This window comes from Mobula birostris, chromosome 4 (assembly GCF_030028105.1).
Source record: "Mobula birostris isolate sMobBir1 chromosome 4, sMobBir1.hap1, whole genome shotgun sequence".
Taxonomy (NCBI): domain Eukaryota; kingdom Metazoa; phylum Chordata; class Chondrichthyes; order Myliobatiformes; family Myliobatidae; genus Mobula; species Mobula birostris.
Window position 1 is genome coordinate 198,166,381 of NC_092373.1, and position 22,942 is coordinate 198,189,322.

Sequence of the window (22,942 nt, forward strand, 5' to 3'; positions counted from 1 at the left end):
TAGATAGAGTGGAGATGGAGAGGATAGTTCCTATAGTGGGTGAGTTTAGGATCAGAGGGCACAGCCTCAGAGTACAAGGACATCTCTTTAGAACCGAGATGAGAAGGAATTTCTTTATCCAGTGGATGATGAATCTGTGGAATTCATTGCCACAGACGGCTGTGGAGGCCAAGTCACTGAGTATATTTAAAGCTGAGGTTGATATGTTCTTGATTAGTAAGGGTGTCAAAGGTTACGCAGAGAAGGCAGGAGAATGGGGTTGAGAGGGATGGAATGATGGAGCAGACTCGTCTCGATAGGCCAAATGGCCTATTTTTGCTCCTATGTCTTATGGTCTTTAAGCTGACAGCCTGTGCATTCAGGATGTGAGGGGCAAGATTTTTAACATCAAAAGTGGTGGATGTCGGAATGCACTGCCAAATGTGATGGTGGAGGCAAGTAGGACAGAGACATTTAAGAACCTTTTAGATCTGCAGATGAATATGCCAGCAATGGGGGTGGGGGATATGATATAGACTTTGTGTAAGTAGGAGCGATTGGAACATAGAGCATGGAGCATACAGCGCAGTACAGACCCTTCAGCCATAATGTTGTGCTGGTTTTAACTTACTCAAAGATCAGTTGAACCCTTTCCTCTCGAATAGCTCTCTATCTTTCTTTCATCCATATATCTATCTAAGAGTCTCTTAAATGTCTCTAATGCAGGGATTACCAACTTTTTTGATGCTGTGGACCAATACCATTAAGTAAGGAGTCCATGGACCCCAGATTGGGAACCCCTGCTCTAATGTGTCTGCCTCTACCACCACCCCTGGCAGTGTGTTCTATGCACTCTAAACGCTCTCTGTAACAAATTTTATATCTGACATTCCCCTCCCCCCATACTCTCCTCCAATCACCTTAATATTCTGTCCTCTTGTACCAGTTATTATTCTCCAGGATAAAGGTGTTCAGTGTCCACTCTGTCAATGCAGGATAGAAGCTGTCCTTGACCCTGGTGGTACATGCTTTCAGGTCTTTGTAGATTCTGCCCCTTGAGAGAGCGGAGGAGAGAGACTGTCAGGGCATGTGGAGTCTTTGACTACGTTGGCTGCTTTACTGAGGCAGCAGGAAGCATAGACAGAGTCCACGGAGGGGAGGCCGGTTTCTGTGATGTGCTGAGTTGCGTCCACAACTCTCTGTTCACAGCTCGACTGTCTATTCATTTCTACAGGCGCTGCCTGACCTGCTGAGTTCCTCCAGCATTTTATATGTGTTACTCTGGATTTTCAGCATCTGCAGGATCTCTTGTGTTGACAACTCCCTGCAGTCAAGGGTAGAACAGTTGCCGTACTAAGCCATTGTGCATCCAGAAAGGATGCTTTTTCTGATGTATGGATGAAAACTGGTGAGGGACAGTAGAACCATGCCATATTTCTTTAGCCTCCTGAGGAAGCAGAGTCCTTTGGCCATGGAGTTTATGTTGGCCATTAAGCACCTAGTTCCACTAACGCAACTTTGTTAATCCCCACATTCACATCACCTCTTCTCCCACCAGTTACAAAGGTAGCACAGTACGCCCTCTACTTCCATCGGCCTGGCATCTAAAACTTCGACAAACTTCTATACATAAGTAGTGGAGAGTATATTGACTGGTTGCAACACAGCCTGATATGGAAACACCATTGCCCCCGAGTGCAGAATCCTACAAAAAGCTGTGGATACGTCCCAGTCCATCACCGATAAAGTCCTATCCACTATTGAGCACATCTATATGAAGGGTTGTCACACGATTGCAGTATCAGGCTCCCCCACCACCCAGAACGTGCTCTCTCTCGCTGCTGCCATCAGAAAGAAGGTAAAGGAGCCTCAGGACTCACACCGCCAGGTTCAGGATCAGTTATTACCTCACAACCAGGCTCAGAAACAGTCATTACCTCTCACCCATCAGGCTCTTGAACCATAGTGGATAACTTCACCCAATTTCACTTGCCCCAGTATTGAACTGTTCCCATAACCTATGGACTCACTTTCAAGGACTCTTCATCTCATGTTCTCAATATTTATTGCTTATTTATTATTATTACTTTCTTTTGTATTTGCACAGTTTATGTTTTTTGCACACTTTGAGCTTTGAACCACCAGCCCCTGTCTCCACTACTCACTGACACATCAGGAGCAGTTCATAGTGGCCAATTCAGCAAGCAGCCTGCGTGTCTTTGGGATGTGGGAAACTCATCTGTTCACAAGGAGAACGTGCGAAGTCCACACTGACAGCGTCAGGCATCAGGCCTGATCCAGGTCTCTGACACTGCGAGGTAGGGAATCTACCAGCTGTGTCACAGTACTAGGACCTTGGGATCATGTATATCACAGAATTTTACAGAACGCGTGCAGGCCCTTCAGCCCATCAAATCCAAGCTGGAGTTTAGAAGGACTGGAGGAGGATGACCCTCATTGAAACCTAACGAATATTGAAAGGCTTAGATAGTGTGCACTTGGAAAGGATGTTTCCTATAGTGGGTAATTCTAGGCCCGGAGGGCCCAACCTTAAAATAAAAGGAACTCTCTTTAGTACTGAGATGAGGAGGAATTTCTTCAGCCAGTTCCTGTGGAATTCATTACCATGGACAGATGTGGAAACTACAGTGCTTATAAAAAGTTTTCAACAGCCCCCGCCCCCCCAGAAGTTTTCATAAGACCATAAGACATAGGAGCAAAATTAGGCCATTCAGCTCATTGAGTCTGCTCCGCCATTCCATCATGGCTGATCCTGGATCCCACTCAACCCTTTACACCTGTCCTCTTGCCATATCCTTTGAATGCCTGACCCATCAGGAAACTATCAACTTCCACCTTAAATATACCCACAGACCTGGCCTTCACCGCATTCTGTACAGATTCAGTACTCTGGCTAAAAAAAAAAAATTCCTCCTTACCTCTGTCTAAAAGGTCGCTCCTCAATTTTGAGGCTGTGCTCTCTAGTTCTGAATAGCCCCAACTTCCTCTCCACATCCACCCTATCTAGTCCTTTCAACACTCGGCAAGTTTCAATGAGATCCCCTCATAGTCTTCTGAGTTCCAGTGAGCACAGGCACAAAGCTGCCAAACACTCCTCATATGTTAACCCCTTCATTCCCAGAATTATCCTCATGAACCTCCTCTGGACTCTTTCCAATGACAACACATCCTTTCTGAGATATGGGACCCAAAGCTGTTGACAATACTCCAAGTGCGGCCTGACTAATGTGTTATAAAGCCTCAGCATTATCTCCTTGCTTTTATATTTTATTCCCCTTGAAAGAAATGCCAGCATTGCAGTGTAAATTAACCTTCTGGGAATCTTGCACGAGGACCTCTAAGTCCCTCAGCACCTCTGATGTTTGAACCTTCTCCCCAGTTAGATAATAGTTCGCACCATTGTTCCTTTTACCAAAATGCAGTATCATACATTTCTCAACACTGTATTCCATCTGCCACTTTTTTGCCATTCTTCCAGTTTGTCTAAGTCCTGCTCCAATCGCACTGCTTCCTCAGCACTACCTCCCCCTCCACTTATCTTCATATCATCCGCAAGCTTTGCAACAAAGCCATCAATTCCATTATGCAAATCATTGACAAACAAAATTGTTGAAAAGCAGCGGTCCCGATACTGACCCCTGGGGAACACCGCTAATCACTGGCAGCCAACCAGAAAAGGCCCCTTTTATTCTCACTCGCCGCTTGTCAGCCATTCTGCTATCCATGCCAGTATCTTTCCTGTAACGCCATAGAATTTTATCTTGTTAAGCAGCCTCAGGTGTGGCACCTTATCAAACGCCTTCTGAAAATCCAAGTAAATGACATCCACTACATCTCCTTTGTCCACCCTGCTTGTTACTTCCTCTAAGAACTCTAATAGATTTGTCAGGCAAGATTTCCCTCTACAGAAACCGGGCTGACTTTGACTTATTTTATAATTAGTCTCCAAGTACCTCAAAACTCATCCTTAATAATAGACTCCAACACTTTCCCAACCACTGAGGTTAGTCTAACTGTCTTATAATTTCCTTTCTTTTGCCTTCCTCCCCTCTTAAATAGTGGAGTGACACTTGAAATCTTCCAGTCCTCCGGGCCCATGCCAGAATCAAATGATTCTTGAAAAATCATAACCAATACATCCGTTATCTCTTCCGCAACCTCTCTCAGGATTCTGGGATGTAGTCCATCCGGTTTAGGTGCCTTATCCACCTTAAGACCTTTGAGTTTGCTTCACACTTTTTCCTTTGTAATAGCAATGGCGCTCACCCCTGCTGCCTGACCCTCATGGACCTCTGGATCATTGCTAGTTTCTTCCACAGTGAAGACTAATGCAAAATACCCATTAAGCTCACCTGCCATTTCTTTGTCCTCCATTACTACCTCACTAGCATCATTTTCCAATATCTACTCACACCTCCCTTTTACACTTTATATAACTGAAAAAACTTTAGGTATTCTGCTTTATATTATTGGCTAGTCTGTCCTCATATTTCATCTTTTTCCTTCTTGTAGCTTTTTTAGTTGTCTTTTGTTGGACTTTAAAAGCTTCCCAATCATCTGATGTTTTATGGACTTTTATGCTCCTCTGCACTAATCCCATTTGTCTGCATTAGGACAGTCTCCTTCTATAAACACAAGAGGTTTTGCAGATGTTAGAAATCAGGAGTAACACACACAAAATGCTGGAACTCAGCAGGTCAAACCCCAATCAGAAGTGTGAGGTGGTACACTTTGGAAGGACAAACTCCAAGGCAGAGTACAAAGTAAATGGCAGGATACTTGGTAGTGTGGAGGAGCAGAGGGATCTCGGGGTACATGTCCACAGATCCCTGAAAGTTGCCTCACAGGTGGATAGGGTAGTTAAGAAAGCTTATGGAGTGTTAGCTTTCATAAGTCGAGGGATAGAGTTTAAGAGTCACGATGTAATGATGCAGCTCTATAAAACTCTGGTTAGGCCACACTTGGAGTACTGTGTCCAGTTCTGGTCGCCTCACTATAAGAAGAATGTGGAAGCATTGGAAAGGGTACAGAGGAGATTTACCAGGATGCTGCCTGGTTTAGAGGGTATGCATTATGATCAGAGATTAAGGGAGCTAGAGCTTTACTGTTTTGAGAGAAGGAGGATGAGAGGAGACATGATAGAGGTGTACAAGATAATAAGAGGAATAGATAGAGTGGATAGCCAGCCCCTCTTCCCCAGGGCACCACTGCTCAATACAAGAGGACATGGCTTTAAGGTAAGGGGTGGGAAGTTCAAGGGGGATATTAGAGGAAGGTTTCTTACTCAGAGAGTGGTTGGTGTGTGGAATGCACTGCCTGAGTCAGTGGTGGAGGCAGATACACTAGTGAAGTTTAAGAGACTACTAGACAGGTATATGGAGGAATTTAAGGGGCTTATATGGGAGGCAGGGTTTGAGGGTCAGAACAACATTGTGGGCCGAAGGGCCTGTACCGTGCCGTACTTTTTTATGTTTTTTTGTTCATCCAACTTCCCACTCACTTTTTCTAATTAAGTGCCCTTTCCTTGGCTTTTATTCAGTCTTTAACTTCCCTTGTCAACCATGGTTTCCTACCACCGCCATTTGAGAACAACTTCTTCTGTGGGACATATCTATCCTGCGCTTTGTGAACTATTCCCAGAAACTTCAGCCACCTCTGCTCTGCCATCATCCCTATGTTTTATTGCTTTACAACATTGAATCACAGTGGATTTAATTTGAATTTTTTGACACTGATCAACAGAAAAAGACTCTTTTGTGTCAACGTGAAAACAGATCTCTACAAAGTGACCTAAATTAATTACTAATATAAAACACGAGATAATGATTGCCTCAGTTAGTCACTCCTTTTGATATGACACACCAAATCATCATTGGTGCAGCCAATTGGTTTTAGAAGTCACATGATTAGTTAAATGGCGATCAGCTGTGTGCAGTTGATTGTAGTGAAAATACACCTGTATCTGGAAGGTCCAACTGCTGGTGAGTCTGCATCCAGGCAAAAACTACACCATGAAGATGAAAGATTGCTCCAAGCATCTCCATGAGAAGGTTATTAAAAAGCACAGTCAGGAGATGAATACAAGAAAATTTCCAAGTCACAGAATATCCCTTGGAGTACAGTTAAGTCGATCATCAAGAAATGAAAAGAATATGGCACAGCTGTAAATCTGCCTAGAGCAGGTTGTTCTCAAAATCTGAGTGATTGTGCAAGAAGGGGACTAGTGAGGGAGGCCACCAAGAGACCTATGATAATTATGCTCCGATGTTTTATGGACTTTTATGCTCTTTTGCACTAATCCCATTTGCCTGCATTAGGACTGTCTCCTTCTATAAACAAGAGGTTTTGCAGATGCTAGAAATCAAGGGTAACACACACAAAATGCTGGAATTCAGCAGGTGAAAGCCTGATGAAGGGTCTTGGCTTGAAATGTCGATAGTTTTGTTTTTTTTCTCTCAGTAGATGCTGGGTTACGATTGTCATTGCTGGGGGAGGTAATGGGGATATGCTCCCAGTACCTACTAAATGCTCCAAATGGCGTGCATCTCAAATAGCCCCTGACAACCAAGCCTAGCTGCTGGCGTCCACATGTGGCTTAGTTACTAAGCCTGGTGGAACCATTTCTTTGGACACAAGAAGGGGCACAGGTGCATTCCTGGTCCTTAAAACCAGTTGCTTTGGATAGATGGGCTTGTTTGCTGTGGTTGGCAGCTCATCTAGGAGAAGGAAAATTCTGATATCAAACCTTTGCTGTCTTGTGGGTATACCCACTCACAGTGAAGGCTTCGTGTCCCTGGAGCTTGAGTCCCTAAGGGAATCCTATGTTGATTTCAAAGCTAACTGGCAACTCCTGCAAAGCTGCTGGTTGCTACCTGTATCTGTCTCTGCTGGTCCTTTGGATCTATCAGTTGTGTGGAGAAGGGGAGCCTGCTGTGTAGGCAACAGCCTGCTCTCCATATCGTACGGCCCAGGCTTGTGCTTCATGTAGACACAAGGACACAACACCCGTGGTTGACCCTGACCAACAGAGGTCCTCACGTAAACGCTGCCTCACCTGCTGTGTTTTCCCCAGCATTTTGTTTGTGTCGCTCAAGATTCTTCAACGCTTTCCCTATTGAAATGTCTCTCTGAAGACTTCAGAAACATAGTGATTGTATCTTATTCCACCTCCTCCTCTTGCAGCACGCTTCAAATAGCAACCACTCTGTATGTAAAGTGACAACTTCTACCTCAGGTCCCTTATAAAGCTCCATCTCTGCCTCTCTGACAGCGCAGCACTCCCTCAGTAGTCCAGTGAATCCTCAGGCCGGAGAGCGAGATTAAATAACGCCAGGCAGCATTTAACGATCTGATTGTCTTTAATTTTTTTTCAGGCAATTATATATGAAGGGCAGGATAAGAACCCAGAGATGTGTCGAGTGCTGCTTACCCATGAGATCATGTGCAGGTAGGTGATTTAAATGCTCTTTTGCTCCCATAAGCACCAGAAAGTCAAAGTCAAGGTCGGTGTTGTGTCATGTGCACAAGTAAGTGTGCCAGAGGTGCAGTGAAACCCTTACTTGCAGCAGGAACACAGGCACATTGCACTGGATACACATCGTTCGTAAGAATAACATTAATTATACAACATTGTACAATCTGAATGAAAATATGAAGTCCAAATGTAGTTCAACGTGATCATGGTGTTGCTATTCTGAGCTAGTTATTAGGATTGTGAAGGTTGGTTTCTGAGCCAAGTGGTTGAATGGAAATTTCTGTTCTTGAACCTGGTTATGTGAGACTTCAGGCTTCTGCACATCCTGACAAAGGGTAGCTGTGACAAGATTGTATGGATTGGATGGTGGGGATCTCTGTTGATCAATGTTGTCTTGTTGAGGCAGTGCCCCCTATAGACTTCTGGAGCGGCACTCTGAGGGGTGCGATGATCAAGGTTTGTAAAATTAGGAGAGCCCTAACTACAGTGGACAGCAGGTATCTTTCTCCTAGGTTTGGAATGTCTAATACGAGAGGGCATTTATTTAAAGACAACTCTTTTTCCATAAAGAGTGGTGGTGATGGAGGCAGATTCGATAGAAGAGTTTAAAAAGTAATTGGATAGGGACATGAATAAGTAGAAAATGGCGGGATATGGACCATAAGATCATGAGACACAGGAGCAGAGTTAGGTTATTTGGCCCATCATGTCTGCTCGGCCATTCCATCATGGCCGATTTATTATCCCTCTCAACCCCATTCTCCTGTGTTCTTCTTGTAACCTTTGACACCTTAACTAATCAGGAATCTATCAACCTTTGCTTTAAATATGCCTAATGACTTGGCCTCCACAGCTTTCAGTGACAGTAAACTCCACAGATTCACCACCCTCTGGCTAGAGAAATTCCTCCTCATCTCTGTTCTAAATGGCTGTCCCTCTATTCTGAGACTGTGCCCTGTGGTCCTAGATACCCCCACTATAGGAAACATCCTCTCCACATTCTCCGGTCCCATGATCCTCTCCCTTCTCCAGCCTTGTATCCCTTTTGCCAATCAATTTTCCAGCTCCTAGCTCCATCCCTCCCCCTCCTGTCTTCTCCTATCATTTCGGATCTCCCCCTCCCTCTCCCACTTTCAAATCTCTTACTACAGTATCTCTTCTTTCAGTTAGTTCTGACGAAGGGTCTCGGCCTGAAACGTCGACTGTGCTTCTTCCTATGGATGCTGCCTGGCCTGCTGCGTTCCACCAGCATTTTGTGTGTGTTGCTTGAATTTCCAGCATCTACAGATTTCCTCATGTTTGTCCACTCTATCTTGGCCTTTCAATATTTGATGGGTTTGAATGAGATCCCCCTCTCATTCTTCTAAGATCAAGCGAGTACAGACCCAGAGCCATCAAATGTTCTTTATACAATAATCCTTTCATTCCTGGAATAACTTTTGTGAACCTCCTCCAGATAACCTCTAATGTTAGCACATCCTTTCTTAGATAAGGGGCCCAATACGCCAAGTATAGAGCCTCAGCATTACGTCTTTGCTTTTATATTCTAGTCCTCTTGAAATGACGGTGAGCAGGTAGATGAAATCAGGCATTGCTAGCTTAGTTAGTTTGACAGAACATTCTGGGCAAGCAAGCCTGTTCCTGTGCTTTGCTGTTCTATGGTCTATTGGGAAGTGGAGGGCCAACATTTCGTGTCCATTCAAATAGAACGATGTACCTGTGGCTGTGTCCTCTGGTCCTAGATACCCCCACTATAGGAAACATCCTCTCCACATCCTCCCATCCCATGATCCCCTCTCTTCTCAGAAAATTCTTTAGAAAAACAGTCGTGAATCTGTGGAATTTGTTGCCACAGATGGTTGTGGAGACCAAGTCATTGGGTATATTTAAAGCGGAGTTTGATAGTTTCTTGATTAGTCAGGGTGTCAAAGGTTATGGGAAGAAGGCAGGAGAATGGGGTTGAGAAGGATAATAAATCGGCCGTGGTGGAATGGCGAAGTGGACTTGATGGGCCAAACAGCCTACTTCTGCTCCTATGTCTTATAACCTTACCTGTGGTTTTTCCTGAAATAATAGAACAAAAAACAATACCAGCCCACAATGCTGTACAGGCCTTTTAACCTATTCCATGATCAATTTAACCCTTCTCTCCTATACTGCCCATAAATCCTCATTTTTGTTTCATCCGCGTGGCTATGTAGGAGTCTCTTAAATGTCCCTAACGTATCAGCCTCTACCATCACCATCAATAAACGCTTACCAATATCTCTGAAATGAAAAACTATCTCTGGTGTCTCCCCTAAACTTTCCTCCACTCACCTGGATTGGTAGGTTAGATCAAACTGAACCAATCATACTTGGAGATTCTGGTGTCACATCAGAATCACATTTATCGACACAGACTGGTACAGCCTGAAACTTGTTTTGCAGTGGTAGTACTGGATGGTGATTGTCCTTAGTGATGGACGCTGCCTTCTCGAGGGACCATCTCTTGAAGATATCCTTGATGGGGAGGGGGAGGATTGTGCCCATAAAGCGGCTGGCAGAGTCTATGACCCTCTATAACTTCTTGCAACCTTGTGCACTGGAGCTTCCATACCAGGCTGTGACGCAGCCTATCAGAACATTTGCCAAACACCTTTGGTGACACAATGAATCTCCTCAAACTCCTAATGAATCAGACCTTAAGGAAGGCAGATATCTTTTCCAGAATGACATTACTGAACCAGATGGGACATAGTCCGTTGACACCCCTGTGAAGCTCTTTCCAATCCTGCACATCTCTTTTCATCTCTCCACCTCTTATTTTAAGTGCATTTCATTGAAATGCATATCCTTAGATCAAGGGCAAATTATTTACAACATCTTTATATGAGACAGGAAGACCAACTAGGAGCAGGGTAGGTCTTTAAGGACTTCGTGGTCACCATTACTAGAACTTGCTTTTCTTCTAGTTCATTCTAATGCTAATTTCCAGTTTCCAGTTGACAGGTGGGGCCTGAATTCTGCCTTTGGATGATCTTCTAGGCAGGTGGGTCATGAGGGTCAGAAGGGATTAGCAAATTTGCCGATGACACAAAGCTGGGTGGCAGTGTGAAATGTGAGGAGGATGTTATGAGAATGCAGGGTGACTTGGACAGGGTGGGTGAGTGGGCAGATGCATGGCAGATGCAGTTTAATGTGGATAAATATGAGGTTATCCACTTTGGTGGCAAGAACAGGAAGGCAGATTACTATCTGAATGGTGTCAAATTAGAAAAAGGGGAAGTACAACGAGATCTAGGTGTCCTTGTTCATCAGTCACTGAAAGTAAGCATGCAGATACAGCAGGCAGTGAAGAAAGCTAATGGCATGTTGGCCTTCATAACAAGGGGAGTTGAGTATAGGAGCAAAGAGGTCCTTCTGCAGTTGTACAGGGCCCTGGTGAGACCACACCTGGAGTATTGTGTGCAATTTTGGTCTCCGAATTTGAGGAAGAACATTCTAGCTATTGAGGGAGTGCAGTGTATCTTCACGAGGTTAATTCCTGGGATGGCGGAACTGTCATACGTTGAAAGATTGGAGCGACTGGGCTTGTATACACTGGAATTTAGAAGGATGAGAGGGGATCTGATTGAAACATACAAGGTTATTAAAGGATTGGACACGCTAGAGGCAGGAAACATGTTCCCAATGTTGGGGCGGGGGTCCAGAACCAGAGGCCACAGTTTAAGAATAAGGGGTAGACCATTTAGAACGGAGTTGAGGAAAAACTTTTTCACACAGAGGGTTGTGGTTCTGTGGAATGCTCTGCCTCAGAAGGCACTGGAGGCCAATTCTCTGGATTCTTCGAAGAAAGAGTTAGATAGAGCTCTTAAAGATAGCTGAGTGAAGGGATATGGGGAGAAGGCAGGAAAAGGGTACTGATTGTGGATGATCAGCCATGATCACAGTGAATGGCGGTGCTGGCTCAAAGGGCTGAATGGCCTACTCCTGCACCTATTGTCTATTGACTTTCAGAATTGGACAGTTTGTGGACTTTATACTTTTTACCTTATTGTCGCCAAACAATTGGTACTAGAACGTACAATCATCACAGTGATATTTGATTCTGTGCTTCACACTCCCTGGATTACAAATATTAAATATTAAAAATAGGTAAAATTAGTAAATATTAAAAATTTAAATTATAAATCATAAATAGAAAATAGAAAAATGGGAAGTAAGGTAATGCAAAAAAAACCAAGAGACAGGTCTGGATATTTGGAGGGTACGGCCCAGATCCGGGTCAGGATCCGTTCAGCAGTCTTATCACAGTTGGAAAGAAGCTGTTCCCAAATCTGGCCGTACGAGTCTTCAAGCTCCTGAACCTTCTCCTGGAGGGAAGAGAGACAGAAAGTGTGTCGGCTGGGTGGGTCGTGTCCTTGATTATCCTGGCAGCACTGCTCCGACAGCGTGCAGTGTAAAGTGAGTCCAAGGACTTGGGTGAGATAATGGATTTATAGAGTCACAGATTGATACAGCATGGAAACCGCCCTTCAACTCATCTAAGATGCCTGTCCAAGCAAATCCCATCTGCCTATATGTGGCCCATGTCCATGGAACCAAAGTTCAAAGTAAAGTTATTATCAGAGTACATATATGTCACCACATACAACTCTGAGATTCTTTTTCCTGTGGCCATACTAGCAAATCTATAGAATAGTAACTGTAAACCAGATCAATGAAAGAGCAAGGGCATAAAAGACAACGAACTGTTACAACTTTAAATAAATAGCAATAAATAAGCTAAATAAAATAGCAGCAGCATCTATGGAGAGCATGAACAAGATAAGGAGTCCTTAAAGTGAGATCATTGGTTGTGGCTACATCTCGATGGATGAGTGCAATTGTCCTCTTTTTGTTCAAGAGCCTGAGAGGTTGAGGGGTAGTAACTGTTCTTGAACTTGGTGGCACAAGTCCTGAGGCAGCAACAATAAAAGAGCATGGCCTGGTTGGTGAAGATCTTTGATAATGGATGCTGCTTACATAGAAATGTCTTCAAAAGTGTGGAAGATCAGTCTAAGGCCGACCAGGGGGAATGCCATACTAGATCTAGTACTAGGTAATGAACCGGGTCAGATCACAGATCTCTCAGTGGGTGAGCATCTGCGGGACAGTGACCACCGCTCCCTGGCCTTTAGCATTATCATGGAAAAGAATAGAATCAAAGAGGACAGGAAAATTTTTAATTGGGGAAAGGCAAATTATGAGGCTATACGGCTAGAACTTGCGGGTGTGAATTGGGATGATGTTTTTGCAGGGAAATGTACTATGGACATGCGGTCGATGTTTAGAGATCTCTTGCGGGATGTAAGAGATGAATTTGTCCTAGTGAGGAAGATAAGAATGGAAGGGTGAAGGAACCATGGGTGACAAGTGAGGTGGAAAATCTAGTCAGGTGGAAGAAGGCAGCATACATGAGGTTTAGGAAGCAAGGATCAGATGGGTCTATTGAGGAATATAGGGAAGCAAGAAAGGAGCTTAAGAAGGGGCTGAGAAGAGCAAGAAGGGGGCATGAGAAGGCCTTGGCGAGTCGGGTAGAGGAAAACCCCAAGGCATTCTTCAATTATGTGAAGAAAAAAAGGGTGACAGGAGTGAAGGTAGGACCGATTAGAGATAAAGGTGGGAAGATGTGCCTGGAGGCTGTGGAAGTGAGCGAGGTCCTCAATGAATACTTCTCTTCGGTATTCACCAATGAGAGGGAACCTGATGATAGTGAGGACAATATGACTTAGGTTGATGTTCTGCAGCATGTTGATATTAAGGGAGAGGAGGTGTTGGAGTTGTTAAAATACATTAGGACAGATAAGTCCCCAGGGCCTGATGGAATATTCCCCAGGCTGCTCCACGAGGCGAGAGAAGAGATTGCTGAGCGTTTGGCTAGGATCTTTATGTCCTCATTGTCCATGGGAATGGTACCGGAGGATTGGAGGGAGGCGAATGTTGTTCCCTTGTTCAAAAAAGGTAGTAGGGATAGTCCGGGTAATTATAGACCAGTGAGCCTTGCGTCTGTGGTGGGAAAGCTGTTGGAAAAGATTCTTAGAGATAGGATCTATGGGCATTTAGAGAATCATGGTCTGATCAGGGGCAGTCAGCATGGCTTTGTGAAGGGCGGATCGTGTTTAACAAGCCTGATAGAGTTCTTTGAGGAGGTGACCAGGCATATAGATGAGGATAGTGCAGTGGATGTGATCTATATGGATTTTAGTAAGGCATTTGATAAGGTTCCACACGGTAGGCTTACTCAGAAAGTTAGAAGGCATGGGATCCGGGGAAGTTTGGCCAGGTGGATTCAGAATTGGCTTGCCTGCAGAAGGCAGAGGGTGGTGGTGGAGGGAGTACATTCAGATTGGAGGACTGTGACTAGTGGTGTCCCACAAGGATCTGTTCTGGGACCTCTACTTTTCGTGATTTTTATTAACGACCTGGATGTGGGGGTAGAAGGGTGGGTTGGCAAGTTTGCAGACGACACAAAGGTTGGTGGTGTTGTAGATAGTGTAGAAGATTGTCGAAGATTGCAGAGAGACATTGATAGGATGCAGAAGTGGGCTGAGAATTGGCAGATGGAGTTCAACCCGGAGAAGTGTGAGGTGGTACACTTTGGAAGGACAAGCTCCAAGGCAGAGTACAAAGTAAATGGCAGGATACTTGGTAGTGTGGAGGAGCAGAGGGATCTCGGGGTACATGTCCACAGATCCCTGAAAGTTACCTCACAGGTGGATAGGGTAGTTAAGAAAGCTTATGGGGTGTTAGCTTTCATTTGTCGAGGGATAGAGTTTAAGAGTCGCGATGTAATGATGCAGCTCTATAAAACTCTGGTTAGGCCACACTTGGAGTATTGTGTCCAGTTCTGGTCACCTCACTATAGGAAGGATGTGGAAGCATTGGAAAGGGTACAAAGGAGATTTACCAGGATGCTGCCTGGTTTAGAAAGTATGCATTATGATCAGAGATTAAGGGAGCTAGGGCTTTACTCTTTGGAGAGAAGGAGGATGAGAGGAGACATGATAGAGGTGTACAAGATGATAAGAGGAATAGATAGAGTGGATAGCTAGCGCCTCTTCCCCAGGGCACCACTGCTCAATACAAGAGGACATGGCTTTAAGGTAAGGGGTGGGAAGTTCAAGGGGGATATTAGAGGAAGGTTTTTTACTCAGAGAGTGGTTGGTGCGTGGAATGCACTGCCTGAGTCAGTGGTGGAGGCAGATACACTAGTGAAGTTTAAGAGACTACTTGACTGTTATATGGAGGAATCTAAGGTGGCGGCTTATATGGGAGGCAGGGTTTGAGGGTCGGCACAACATTGTGGGCCGAAGGGCCTGCACTGTGCTGTACTATTCTATGTTCTATGTTCTAAGTCCAACTTTTTTCACTGTGGCACCTCCATCAACTAATCCACCCCATCATCCCATCACCATGACTATGACATTCCCTGTCATAGTCACTTTGTGTAACCTCACTTTATGGACATACAATCAGTCTGTGTATATAAGCTATCCGATGTTTATATATTTATTGTGTTTTTATTATTATTATGTTTTTTATTTTACTGTGTTTTTTTGTGCTGCATCGGATCCCGAGTAACAATTATTTTGTTCTCCTTCACACTTGAGTACTGGAAATGACTAAACAATCTTGAATATTGGATCTTGAATCTTGAGGGCAAAGGCTTAGTCTAACTTGGAAGAGTTCCCAAACCTGTTTGGCTTGCAATGATATTTGACAGAATTACAGTGCTTTATGCAAGCTCATCCCACATCGCCCAAGGTAAATCTTATTACTATTTGGGATGGATAAGAGCATTTTCTCTCAACTCTGTTGCTGAAGTTCACTCACACCAATTTCAGCGCTAGGTCTGGTTGCAATTTCCAGTAGGTTCAAGCACAGCAGCAAGTTTAATGTGTGGAGAACATTCTAACTGGCTGCATCATTGTCTGGTATGGGGGGTGGGAGGAGATGGTGTGGTTATTGCACAGGATAGAAGCTACAGAGAGTTGTACACTTGATCACCTCCATCGTGGGCACTAGCCTCTGTAGTATCCAGGACATCTTCAAGGAGTGATGCCTCAAAAATGTGGCATCCGTCATCAAGGATGCCCATCACCCTGGACCTGCCCTCTTATTGTTACCATCAGGGAGGAGGTACAGGAACCTGAAGGCACACACTCAATGATTCAGGAACAGCTTCTTCCCCTCTGCCATCTGACTTCTGAATGGACAATGAACCCCTGGACACTACCTCACTTTTTATTTCTATTTTTCTAATACTTATTTAATTTAACTATTTAATGCATTACAGTATGCTTACTGTAATTCAGTTTTTTCTCTATTATCATGTATTGCATTCTACCGCAACAGCAAAGTCAACAAATTTCACGCTATATGCCAGTAATATTAAACCTGATTCTGATTCTCTTTCTGATATGTGGCGCCTACAAGAGGGAATAATCTGCATTCTAGGAGTGTAATCAGGGAAATGTATAACAGCTTGCCAAATGAGAAATGATTAGCTGCTGTTAACAAAAGAATTCTTTCTCAATGTTTGAGTGTTGTTGGTGAGGTAACCATTTATTGCCCATCCCTAATTGCCCTTGAGGAGGCAGTGGTGAGCTGCCTTTCTCATTTATTATATTTAGAGATATGGCATGCTAACAGGCCCTTCCCTCCCACTGAGTCCAATTACACCCACTGCCCTGTATGTCTTTGGAATGTGGGAGAAAGCCAGCGCACCCCGGGGAAAGCCACACGTCTAAATTCCTTACAGACAGCGGTGGGAATTGAACCGGGGTTGCTGGCCCTGTGATGGCGATGCACTAACTGCGCCTCCCCTCTCCCTCTTGAAGCTCTCCAGTCCTTCCGGTGAATATGCTCCTGCAGTGCTGTTGAGAGGAACTTCCACAATTCAAATCCAGCGCTGACGAATGACCGATTGAAAGGCCTAGAGAGTGTGGATGAGGATAGGATGTTTCCTGCAGTGGGGGAGTCGAAGACCAGAGGGCACAGCCACAGAATATCAGGATGTCCTTTTAGAACAGAGATAAGGAGGAACTTCTTTAGCCAGAGGATGATGAATCTGTGGAATTCATTGCCACAGACGGCTGTGGAAGCAAAGTGATTTTTAAAGCAGAGGTTGATACTTTCCTAGAACATAAGTTAAAGGAACAGAATTAGGCCATTTGGCTCACCGAGTCTGGTCTGCCATTTCATCATGGCTGATCCCTTCCTCTCTCAGCACCAATCTCCTGCATCCTCTCCGTAACCCTTCCGGCCCTGACTAATCACGAATCTATCAACCTTTACCTTAAATATACCCAATGACATGATCTCCACAACTGCCTGTGGCGATGTATTCCACAGATTCCCCACCCTCTGGCTGAAGAGAGCTCTTGATTAGTAAAGGCATCAAATGTTAAGGGGAGAATGCTGGAAAATGGGGTTGAGAGAGATGATAAATCAGCCATATTTGAATGGTGGAACAGACTTGAAGGGCTGAATGGCCCAATTCTGCTCCTTGGTCTTGTGGTCTCATGGGCCGGTGATAAATTTCCCAGGCCATTGGAAGCATCGAAAGAGGATAGAGCTAACAGAAAATGCTGGAGGAACTCAGCACATTGGGCCGCACCTACCGGGAAGAATAAAGAGTCAACATTTTGGGCTGAGACCCTTCATCAGGACTGGGAAGAAAGGGGCAGGAAGCCAAAAAGAGGATGGAGTTAAACTTTTGGACGATGAAGGAATTGGTGAGTGATATGGAACAGACACAGAAGAGGCCTGGGAAAGATAAATAACAGGGCAGGCTTAAAGTGGGGGTGAGTAGGTGATATACCTTGCACCTAGTTTCATGTGCACAGGACATAATCATATGACTTATAAAGGTGTTGTAACTAAATTGTCCTTGATCTAAGGATATTCATTTCAAGGATATGCACCTGAAGTGAGAGGGGGAACATTCAAAAGAGATGTGCAGGATCAGATAGTCGTAAACTCAGCCTGCTCCACCATAAGCACCAGCCTCCCCGCCACCGAGGACATTTTCAAAAGGTGATGTCACAGGGAGGCAGCATCCATAATTAGAGACAGCCACTACTCAGGAATGCCCTCTTCTCATTGCTACCATCAGGGAAAGGATACAGGAGCCTGAAGACCAACACTCAACATTTTAGCAACAGCTTTTTCCCCTCTGTCATCAGATTTCTGAACAGTCCATGACTTCTGAACACTACCTCAATATTTTCCCTCTCTTTTTTGCACTACTTAAACGTATAGTCTGTGTATTGTACTGTACTGCAGCCTCCACACAACACATTTTACAACGTAAGTCAGTGATCCTGATGCAGGGAATGTTTTTACACAGAGAGTACTGTGCCTGGAATGGGCCGACAAGGAAAATGGTGCAAGTAGATATGACAGGGATGTTCAGGAGGTTGTTAGACACAGAAATACGCAGGGAATATGTACAGGCAGAAAAGACTGGATTTTAAACACACGAGATTTTGCAGATGCTGGAAAGATTGAGCAACAATCAAAATGTAGGAGGAACTCAGCAGATCAGGCAGCATCTATGGAAATAAGTAAACAGTCACTGTTTTGGGCTGAGACCCTTCATCACATCTGATTTAATTTGGCATTACATGTCGTGGGGACATTGTGGGCCAGAGGGCCTGTTCCTGTACTCTCGTCCGATGTTCCATGTTGGTGTCAAGTTCTGGTCTTGAATCTGTAGTCCCTCTGCTATGTGTATGATGACCAGGCAGTATCCAGTGAGAACAGCAGGATATTATTCTCTCAGTTCGGAACAAGTTTCATTGACCTCTTTCTCGACTCAGGCAGAGACCTATATTTAGGTCTCTGAACACAGTGTTCTGCAGTAGGACAGCACGGCTTATAGCATGGAGCCACAGTTCAGCAATGGACTCGCACAGACTGAGGCTGATAATGTTGCTTTGGCCAGCAACAGGTAACCGGGTGGGTCCAGCACGGCCATCCAGTCACACAGGTAGCACCCCGTGCACGGAGACTCACTCCCCCACTCCCCCATCACCTCAGCAACCTCCCTCACCCCCTTACATACGCCAGCATGCCCTGAGTCTTGTTATATTTCCTGATTAAATATGCACCAGTCAGATTGTAGTCAAGATGCTTAATCATTTGCTGAATATTTTACTGGAGAGCGAGTATAATTTGCATCATAATTGAAAGATTGTTCTAACTGAGCTGATTTGATGTTGTCTTCTCTTGCAGATGGGTTGGCTGTTTAGACTGCAGTGGAGTGTGTGTGTGTGTGTGTGAATGTGTACATGCCTGTTTGTCATAGAGTCAGAAAAGTACAGCACAGAAACAGGCCCTTCGGCCCATCTAGTCCATGCCGAAACCATTTAAACTGTCTACTTCCATCAATTTGCTCCCAGACCATAGCCCTCCATACCCCTACTGTCCATGTACCCATCCAAACTTCTCTTAAATGCTGAAATCCAGTTCACATGCACTACCTGTGCTGGCAGCTCGTTCCACACTCTCATGACCCTCCGAGTGAAGAAGTTTCCCCTCATGTTCCCCTTAAACCTTTCACCTTTCACCCTTAACCTGTGTCCTCTGGTTCTAGTCCCATTCAGCCTCAGTAGAAAAACCCTGCTTGCATTTACTCATCTATATCCCTCATCATTTTGTAATCTCCCCTCATTCTCCTATGCTCCATGGAATAAAATCCTAACCTATTCAATCTTTTGTGTAGCCTTTTATTTGTCTGTGTGTGTGGTAGACATGCAACACAGATTCAAGCCCATCAGTCCATCACATCCAAGGCATCCATCAGTTAAATTTTACATACATCAGGTTTAGTATCACTGGCACATGTCGTGAAATTTGTTGACTTTGTGGCGGCAGTACAATGCAATACATAATAATAGGAAAAAAACTGAATTACAGTAAATATGTATATTAAATGGTTAAACTAAATAAGTAGTGCAAAACAGAAATAAAAAAAGTTCCATGTCCATTCAGAAATCAGATGGCAGAGGGGAAGAAGCTGTTCTTGAATCGCTGAGTGTGTGTCTTCAGGCTTCTGTACCTCCTCCCTGATGGTAACAGTGAGAAAAGGGCAGGTCCTGGGTGCTGGAGGTCCTTAATAATGGACGCTGCCTTTCTGAGACACCGCTCCTTGAAGATGCCCTGGGTGCTTTGTAGGCTAGTACCCAAGATGGAGCTGACTAAATTTACAACCCCCTGCAACTTCTTTCGGTCCTGTGCATAGCCACCCTCTTTCCCCCCCCACCCCCATCATACCAGAGAGAGACGCAGCCTGTCAGAAGGCTCTCCACAGTACATCTGTAGAAATCTGCGAGTGTCTTTGGTGACATACCAAACCTTCTTAAACTCCTAATGAAATATCGCTGCTGTCGTGCCTTCTTCATTGCTAAGTTGGGTCCAGGTTAGATCCTCAGAGATGTTGACACCCAGCGCTTACCACGTACCAGCACTCGAATCCCTAGGGACACTCGCTATGGGACATGCTCTTTTCTCATTACTACCATCGAGGAGGAGGTACAGGAGCTTGAAGACCCATATCCAATGTTTTAGGTCCAGCTTCTTCCCCTCCACTATCAGATTTTCATCCTTGAACACTAATTTATTTTTTTGCACTATTTATTTAATTCGTAACTTATCCTAGTTTTATCTGCCACAACATTTATTTATTTGTTTCCTTTAGAGATACAGCACTGAACAGGCCCTTCTGTCACAACGAGCAACCCACCTATTTAACCTCAGCGTAATTACAGGACGATTTACATTGACCAATTAACCTACTGACTGGTATGTGGGAGGAACCTGGAGTACCTGGAGGAAACCCATGTGTTCACGGGGATGAACATACAAACTCCTTACAGGGAACGCCGGAATTGATCTCTGAACTCTGAGCTGTAATAGTGTTGTGTTGACCGCTACGCTAGCGCAGTGCCCAATAGCAAAAGCTTCACGTCGTGTGAGACAATGGTAATACACCTGGTTCTGATTCTGGTCTGTATGCCTCAGTGAATCAAGTGTCTTTCCCCATACTGCTTAATCTTTTGAGTGCACCTGCCTCCACCACCCCCTCAGGCACACAGATTTCAACCACTCTTTAGGTGAAATTATTCTTCCTCAGGACCTGTCGGAGTGCTTTCCCCTTTACCTTAAAGATTAAAGTTCAAATTTCAAATTAGATTTATTATCAAAGCACATATACCATATACAGCATGAGATTCTTTTTGGTGGGCATACTCAAAAAATCAATAGAATAATAACCATAACGGAATGAACGAAAGACCTCCCAACTTGGACATTCAACCACAGTACAGAAGACAACAAACTGTGCAAGTACAAAATGGAAGAAATAGTTATAATAATAAATAGTGTGGAGGGCTGTCGGAGGTTACAGCGGGACATTGATAGGATGCAGAACTGGGCTGAGAAGCGGCAGATGGAGTTCAACCCAGATAAGTGTGAAGTGGTTCATTTTGGTAGATCAAATATGATGGCAGAATACAGTATTAATGGTAAGACTCTTGGCAGTGTGGAGGATCAGCGAGATCTTGGGGTCTGAATCCATAGGACGCTCAAAGCAACTGCGCAGGTTGACTCTGTGGTTAAGAAGGCATACGGTGCATTGGCCCTCATTAATCGTGGAATTGAATTTAGGAGCCGAGAGTTAATGTTGAGGCTATATAGGACCCTGGTCAGATCCCACTTGGAGTACTGTGCTCAGTTCTGGTCGCCTCTACAGGAAGGATGTGGAAACCATAGAGAGGGTGCAGAGGAGATTTACAAGGATGTTGCCTGGATTGGGGAGCATGCCTTATGAAAACAGGTTGAGTGAACTTGGCCTTTTCTCCTCGGAACGACGGAGGATGAGAGGGGACCTGATAGAGGTGTATAAGATAATGAGAGGCATTGATCGTGTGGATAGTCAGAGGCTTTTTCCCAGGGCTGAAATGGTTGCCACAAGAGGATACAGGTTTAAGGTGCTGGGGAGTAGGGAGTAGATGTCAGGGGTAAGTTTTTTACGCAGAGAGTGGTGAGTGCATGGAATGGGCTGCCGGCAACGGTGGTGGAGGCGGATACGATAGGGTCTTTTAAGAGACTCATGGATAGGTACATGTTTAGAAAAATAGAGGGCTATGGGTAAGCCTAGTAATTTCTAAGGTAGGGACATGTTCGGCACAACTTTGAGGGCCGAAGGGCCTGTATTGTTATGTAGGTTTTCTATGTTTCTATGTTAATAAATAAACAGTAAGTATTGAGAACATGAGATGAAGAGTCCTTGAAAGTGAGTCCACAGGTTCTGAGGACATTTCAGTGATGAGGCAAGTCAAGTTGAGCGAAGTATCCCCTTTGGGTCAATTAATCTCCTTTGAATACTTGAAAGTGAGCCAATTGGTCTGTTGGAATATTTCAATGATGGGGCAAGTGATGTTGAGTGAAGTTGTCCCCTTATTTGTCACATATACGTACATCGAAACGTCAAAGTATACCGTGAAATACATCATTTTGTGTTAGTGACCAACACATTCTGCGGATGTGTTGTGGGGGGAACCCACAAGTGTTGCTGTGGATGCTTACAATTCACTAACTCTAACCCGCGCATCTTTGGAATATGGGAGGAAACCACGCAGTCACAGCGAGAATGTACAACCTCCTTGCAATGTGTGTTATAGTTTTGCACACCTCTCTCTCTTCTGCAGAGCTGTCTACCCTCTCTTCTCCTCCTCACACAAATTTGTACCTCAGTCAGATCCCTGCTCAGCTTTCTCTGCTAGGAGAAGAAACCCAGCTTATCCAGTCTCTAGTGAGTGAAATTCACCATCCTAGGTAACACCTTGCTAAATCTCTGATCCTTTCTGCAGTGGAGAGCCTAGAAGTATTCATAGTATTCAAGCTGTGGCCTAACCAATGTATAACCACCACACCCTCACTCTTATATTCTCTGCTACTGAAGGTTTGTATCCTGTTTGCCTTCTTACCACTTTACCTGCCTGTGTTGCCACCTTCAGAGACCTTTGGACTTGTCTGCCAAGGTCCTTCTGTTCCTGAATAACTCCTGGGGCCCCACCATTCATTCTGTATGTTCTATAGGCAGTAGTCCTCCCAGACTGCAGCTCTTTCAAGATCAGGATTAAATTCCAACTGCCTTTGCTCTGCCCATTTTGCAACTGATCAGGACCTGCCGGTAAAATGGGGCAACGTGGTAATGTAGTGGTTAGCAGAGCGCCAGCAACCCGGGTTCAATTTCCGCCACTGTCTCATAGGAGTTCATACGTTCTCCCCATGGGTTTCTTCCAGGCGCTCTCACTTCCTCCCACTTTCCAAAGACGCATGGTTTAGAAGATTCATTGGTCACATGGCTATAGATGGGTTGTGCGGTCTCGTTGTCTGGAAGGGCTGTTACTGTGCTCCGCCTCCAATTCTACCTCC

General features: G+C 44.6%; 1 protein-coding gene across 4 annotated transcripts in view; it reads left to right on the plus strand.

Annotated features, from left to right (window-relative positions):
- The window catches only part of LOC140196863 (transcription factor COE3-like), a 498,386-nt gene that overhangs the window by 33,858 nt on the left and 441,586 nt on the right, over window positions 1-22,942 (plus strand). For all 4 annotated transcript variants that reach the window (XM_072256750.1, XM_072256751.1, XM_072256752.1 and 1 more), the window contains exon 5: window positions 7,374-7,447. In XM_072256750.1, coding sequence (XP_072112851.1) covers window positions 7,374-7,447 — 74 coding nt within the window. The remainder of the gene's footprint in view (window positions 1-7,373; window positions 7,448-22,942) is intronic.